Raw genomic sequence first — 6,992 nt, forward strand, 5'->3', positions numbered from 1 at the left:
GGACAAAAACAGTGGCTGCTCTTGCTCCGGCGACTGTGGAGGCCTGGGGGCGGAAGCGGCGTTATCCCAGGGAATGAGATCGGATACGGCTCTTGCTCCCGTGTCTTCGGCCGAGGTGAGGCAGCGCTATTTATAGGTGGAAATGAGAGAAGTAATCGGCATTGGAAACGGAGTGGATCCCCATCAACCGAACGATCCAACAATAACATGGATTACAGATTGAAAAAAAAAAACTTGCTGATTGCTAGATTTGGTTAAACTTCTTTCAGGAAACTTGCAATTTATTTTATTACAGATATAAAGAATCTATTTGTCCCTTGACCAAAAAGAATAACGGTGCGTCTTCACTCTTCGGCAATCTAATTAACTAGTTGTTGATCATTTAGATCGATTAGTTCCCCGGCCTCGGCGGGAAGATGGAGTCCATGCAGCTGTCGCTGCTTCCGGAAAAATTAAACATGGAGTCGGTGAGATCCGCCAACCAATCATCCACGTCCCTGCCGCCGTCGCCGCCGCCCGTCCCCGCCGCCGTTCCCTGCACTTCGTCGCCAAGCCAGTTATCAGTTTTCGGTTGCGACGCCGACGACGTCCCTGCCTGGAACAGGGGCGAAGCGCTATCGCCGCCGGCACCGGGGTCTCTGTTTTCTCCGGCGGCGGCGACTGCGACGGTGATTGGGGGGCTGAGGAGCGGCGTAGTGGAGGTCTGGCAAGTGTGTTCGCCTTCGTATGTGATTTCGAGGATGAAGGGGTTTTCGTCGAGCTGCTGCACTTTCTTCTTGGCCTCGCAAATCTTGTGGGTGCACCGGTAGTAGCTCCTGCCATTAATTTCTGATTAGAAAGCTATGTAGGGCCAAATGAAACTCTCTCTGAAGAAGTTGCAGAGCACTTGGTGAGGAATCAGAGGAAGAAGAAGAAGAACCTTAGAAACTTGGAACGCAGAATAGCCTTTCGGCCGTACTTCCTCCAAGTGTATCCATCTTCCGGTGGAACGTCGACTTTTCCAGTCACCGGAGCCGGAGTTCTCAACGTCAACCTTCCCTCCTTCCTGGAAATTACCATCGAGTCAATTTCCCGATTATGTGAGAACAAGGTGGGGTGGGTAAGCATGCATGCAATGGAAACTGCCAGTTCACGTTCATGGAAGTTTACCACATTGAGTAAACCAAAAAAGTCTACACGTCAATTTGAATTCCACAAACCTCTTCCTCGGCGTTCGGATCCCTGACGGCCCGGCGGGTAGCTCCGGCAGCAGCTCCGCGTGCGGGGGAATGGCCAAAGGGCCGATGGAGCTGCGCTGCTGCTCCTCCGGCCGGGGCACCTCTGGGAGGAGCATTCGGGATCGGAGCGCAGCGGCGGCTTGTTGGAAGGAGGCGGCGAGCTCATCGCAGGAGATGAGGAGGTAGCCAGGGTCGGCGGCGAGGAGGTAGCCGGGGTCGTCGGCGAGAAGGACGGCCCTGCCGAGGTCCTCGGCCTGCCGACAGGCGGCGAGGATTTGATCCAGGATCCCGCCCTCCATGTCGTTGGGAATTCGGAACTAGTAAAATGGCATGATCAAGATCAGAGCTCGACGGCGGCGGAGATGGCCGGATTTTACGGGAGGATTATTTTAGCAAATCGCGAGGATCCAACACTGACAATTTATTGGGGTCTATAACGACTTGTACGAGTCAATCTATTTATTTAAAAAAATCAAAAGGCACCCTTTTTAATTGATAAATCCAGCCTCTTTTATTTAGTTATGCACATTACACTATTTGGAATAAAATTTTTTATAAATACTGTCGTAATTGACAACATGCATATTCTACCACGATACTTTTTTTTTTTTTAAATCGTTAAAGAGATGTCTTACTCTGATTTATTCTCAAAAGAATATCTTATTCCTGATGCAATTACTCTTTTGTTTTCTATCCACTGTTTGACCGAGTGTGATTAGTTTGTAGACAAGTTCATATTAAACCTATAGACTAGCCAGGGGTGGGCGGGTGAGAAAAACCTAATACATTTAAAGTTTTTTGCTTTTTGAAAAAACTCAAACATTTCGAACTCTCCTCCTAAAAAATCCCTCGCCTGCCTACTGCCTCATCTGTAATGTGTTCCTCATATACATGCTCATTTCCGTTATTTATCTTTTAACTATATGCTGATGCCTCATCTAATTATTTATAGTTTAGATGTTAGTGTCAGTTCCCATTCGAGTTCCAGAACATTTTCTTCCTCTATTCAGCTATCATTATTGTAGCAGATACAACGTTGTAGCAACTACATAATTATAGTAGCTACAACGTTCTAGCCTCTGGTCCTAGAGCGTTGTAGTAGCTACGTTCTGGTCCAAGTAAGTTATAGCAGCTACGAAATCATAGCTGTTACAACATGCTAAGACTACCAACAAGAACGTTGAAGCAGCTACGATTGGGTAGTTGTTACAACATTCTGGTCTAAGCGCGTTGGTCTAAACACAATGTTATGATCTAAGCACATTGTAGCAGTAACAAAATCGTAACTGCTATAGCATGCTAAGACTACCAATAAGAATGTTGTAGTAGCTACGATTTCATAGCAACTACAATATTCTGTCTAAGCATGTCGTAATTACTATAACGTACTAAGACTATCAACAAGAACATTGTAGTTGTTAGGATGTATACTAAAAGTTTAGCTTTTGGTATAAACATTTATCTAGAAATAAGAATCGCATTGGTCAAATGTCTACATTTATGATAAATGTAGTTGTTCAATTAATTTATATTGTAGATAATATGGTGTGTGGTGTCACACACAGAGGATCATGTTATCAGTACCTTATAAATTATAAACAGTAGCTCACGACCAAGATGGAAAGGAACAAACCATTGGAAGATCGTAGTGTAATTAGGTATTAGTTTATCTTAACTATATAATTACACTAGTACACTTAGAGTGTATTGAGTAGGACCATTAGAGGTCGTTTCTTTTATACTGACTTTATAAAGGAACAAGGACCTCAGTTATTATGGAAGTGTGTGCTCTTAATCCTAATATAATAACAAGCACATATATTTGGTATTTATTTCTTTAATTTATCAATGAGTGAGATTTAGTTCGATAAATCAATAAGCCCGATAAGTTGAGAAATGATATCACTTATAGTGTGTGTTGTTGATTATAGAAGGAAACTGTGTCCTAGTAATCTAGGTTGAGAATGTCCCCAAGAGGAGCTCATAAGGATTGTCATGTTAAACCCTGCAGGTGGACTAAGTCCGACATGACGATAAGGTTGAGTGGTACTACTCTTGGACTAAGATATTAATTAAATGAGTTGTCAGTAACTCACTTAATTAGTGGACATTCGACATCTTAAACACAGGGAGACTAATACACTCATAATAAGAAGGAGCCCAAAAATATAATTTGGGATTGATGCGGTAGTTCAATAATAGTTCTCTAGTGGAATGAATTATTATTAATAAAATTAAGTTGTGTGTTCGGGGCGAACATGGGATGCTTAATTTTATCGGGAGACCAAAACCAATTCCTCCTCTCGGTCCCTATCGTAGCCTCTTAATTATAGAGTACTATACCCACCTATACCCACCTTCTTACCCATCCTATAGGGGCTGACCAAGCTAGCTTGGAGACCAAGCTAGCTTGGAGACCAAGCTAGGGCCGACCATGGGTAGGTTCATGGGTGAATTCATGTGGCCGACCCTAGCTTGAACTCAAGCTTAGGTGGCTGGCCCTAATAAAATAAAAAGGAATTTTAATTTTAAAAATTTTCTTATGTGGATAACATGATTTAAAAGAGAGTTTAAAAATTTAAATCTTTCCTTTTATAAGATTCTACAAAAGATTAAGAGAAGAGCTAAATCTCTTTCCTTATTTGTAGATTAAAAAGTTGATTTTAATTTTGGTAAAAACTTTCCTTTTAATAATGTTCATGATTTAAAAGAAAGTTTAAAAAATTAAAAATTCTCTTTTATTAGTTTCTACAAAAGATTAAGAAAAGATTTAATATCTTTCCTTATTTGTAGATTGAAAGGAGATTTTAATTTTTAGAGATAACTTTTCTTTTTGGAAATTATCCATATGTTTAAAAGAAAGATTTTAATTTATAAAATTTTCTTTTTATTAACCAATCATGAAGGGATAAAAATTATTGGAGAAATTTTTATAAATTTTCGGAAACAAATTAGGAAATTTTAATTCTTGTTTTAATTAAAACTTTCCTTGATTTGGGGATTGTAGGTGGCCAGCCATTGATATTTGATATTAAGAAAAGAAAATTATTTTAATTAAATAATTTTTTCTTTTTCATGACAAAGGAATTAAGGAAGTTTTTATTAAAATTTTCTTATTTGTCAAGACCAAGGATTATAAAAGAGGGGGTAGAGGTGCCTTCATGGCGAACAACCTCTATTCTTTTTCTCCCTCTTTTCCTTGGTGGTGTGGCCGGCCCTTCCTTCTTCTCTTCTTCTTCTCTTTGTGGCCGAACCTCTTCATGCTCTTGGAGTTTAATTGGTGGCCGGATTCTTGCTTGGAGAAGAAGGAGAGAAAGCTTGCATCCCTTGGAGCTTGGTTGGTGGAAAAAGTTCTTCATCCTTTAGAAGTTTTTGCTTGGCCGAAACTTGAAGGAAGGAAGAAGAAGGTGCCTTGGTGGTTCTCATCTCGGAAGATCATTGCCCACACAATGTCCGAGATTAGAAGAGGAATACGGTAGAAGATCAAGAGGTCATTAAAAGTTCACAAAGAAAGGTATAACTAGTAATTGTTTTCTACATCATACTAGTTTTATTTCTTTGTAAAAATACCAAATACAAGAGGCATGTGATTCTAGGTTTCGAATTAGTTTACGATGTTGTGTTCTTTTATTTTTTTTTCGAACTTGTGCTTCGATTGTTCTTTTTGGTTAACCTAGAGTTATTTAAGGAAATTAAATATTAACTTTCCTTAAAAGGCTTTGTCTAGGCGGTGGTGGTTGTTCCCATATCCAAGAAGGGTATGTGCCTCGCCATGCAGTCCTGGAAGCCAAATTTGGAAATTAATATTTAATTAACTTTGTGACCTAGGTGATTTGGATCGAACATGTTAAGTTCCGCAGGAGATCCAAATCTAAGCTTAAAAGAACATATAAGTTAAACTTGGGATCAAACGTGTTAAGTTCCGCAGGCGATCCAAGTTTAATTTAAAAGAACACATGGTAGCTAGGAAAGATTCAGATCTTGTATAAAATTTTTGTACAGAGGAACAATTAGGTTTTCCAAATAGCAACCAACAGTAGTATCTACGATTTTGTAGTTACTATAACATTATGATCTAAGCATGTTGTAGCAACTACGAAATCGTAGTTGCTAGAACATTTCTAAGACTACCAATAAGAACGTTGTATCGTAGCTGCTATAATATTCTGGTCTAAGCAAGTTGTAGCAGCTATGACAACATTCTAGTCATAACTAGTAGAAATATCATTTAAACTAACATTGTAATGTATCATTAAAATATCAAGTATTTGTTTTACATAATTAAATGATGTCAACCTCCTACAGAAACTCTACTTCTCGTACATATAGTAAGAAAATACAATGAAAAAGTAACATCCACCAATTTAAGTCTTTCATATCATTACAATCAAATGACCGATAGATGAAGTTGATAAGTAGAGTTCATTTGTCTAAACCCTAGACATACCGCATAATGTAAGCATCAGAGGTATTGTACAAAATATATTTAACAATTGGGACTATCATGCTAAGTGTTTCATCGTTCAAAATTAAAAGATTAGATTCATAAGAAAAGATATTTCATTGATTTTAGGACTTCCAGACTATGACGATGAAGTTCCTTTGCATTTTGATATCGCCTCCACCCCACTTTGCTTTCAACATTTTGTACATTGGGATTATATTGTTCAAAGAATGAAGTAGATAATAAGCTGATCAGCATTAGCAAACAACCATCTCCTGAATTTGATCTTTTGTTTTGTCAACTTTTTATTTTATATTTTTTTATTTGCATGTTATTGCATGTTATTTACTACTACTAGTAGTATATCTAGACTTCTAGACCATGACGATGAAGTTCCTTTGCATTTAGATATCACCTCCACCCCACTCTACCTTCAACATTTTGTAGAACAACCATCTCCTGAATCTGATCTTTTGTTTTGTCAACTTTTTATTTTATATTTTTTTATTTGCATGTTATTTACTACTACTAGTAGTATATCCAGACTTCTAGACCATAACGATGAAGTTCCTTTGCATTTAGATATCACCTCCACCCCACTCTACCTTCAACATTTTGTAGATTGGGATTGTTCAAAGAAAGAAGCAGAGAACAAACTAATCAACATTGACAAACAACCATCTCCTGAATATGATCTTTTGTTTTGTCAACTTTTTATTTTATGCTTTTTTATTTGCGTGTTATTTACTACTACTAGCAATATATCTAGATTAACAGTACAATCACTACTTGATTATATATATGACTTTGAACATATAGGTAAATATAATTAGTGTAAGATTGTATATGACTATATGACCCACAGATGGTGGGTATTAGTGTGATGCTCTCACTGAGACCCAAGTCAGAGGGCCTTTAGGGGAAATCAGACTCCAATGTTGAAAGGATTTGCATATCTACTTGATGTAAGTTATTAAATTTACTGCATCTTCATTGATGTATTTCATTGATTCAAAATTTATAATCATACTTATTGTATTACAGGTTTAGATGTGTGAACATGTTAGAATCATAGAGTCAATACAAGAACTTTGCCCTTCTAAAAATATGCTGATAGAAGTGGACAATCTCACATGTTAAAAAAATAAAGACGATGATTGGAGAACTACCTTCATAAAAAATTAAAGTTAATTTAATTCCGTCAGATGTAGAGGAACATTTTCTATCAACTAATTTTTTAGTAGATGGTGTAAAGTAAATTGATGATCAAATTGCACATAACTTTGTCGCTGTTTCTTTTCCAAAGTAAGCAGAGAATGTTCAGGAGTATG

General features: G+C 37.9%; 1 protein-coding gene across 1 annotated transcript; it reads right to left on the reverse strand.

Moving 5' to 3' along the window:
- Positions 1 to 350: 350 nt before the first annotated feature.
- LOC122002557 (WRKY transcription factor 55-like) lies at positions 351 to 1,335 on the reverse strand. Its single transcript, XM_042557760.1, has 3 exons — positions 1,200 to 1,335; positions 920 to 1,045; positions 351 to 815 (listed from the first exon to the last, which is right to left on the reverse strand). Exons 1-3 carry the CDS (start codon positions 1,331 to 1,333, stop codon positions 392 to 394), a joined length of 684 nt encoding a protein of 227 aa, XP_042413694.1. The 5' UTR covers positions 1,334 to 1,335; the 3' UTR covers positions 351 to 391.
- Between the last annotated feature and the right edge of the window lie 5,657 nt (positions 1,336 to 6,992).

Source organism: Zingiber officinale, chromosome 7A (genome assembly GCF_018446385.1).
Source record: "Zingiber officinale cultivar Zhangliang chromosome 7A, Zo_v1.1, whole genome shotgun sequence".
Classification (NCBI taxonomy): Eukaryota; Viridiplantae; Streptophyta; class Magnoliopsida; order Zingiberales; family Zingiberaceae; genus Zingiber; species Zingiber officinale.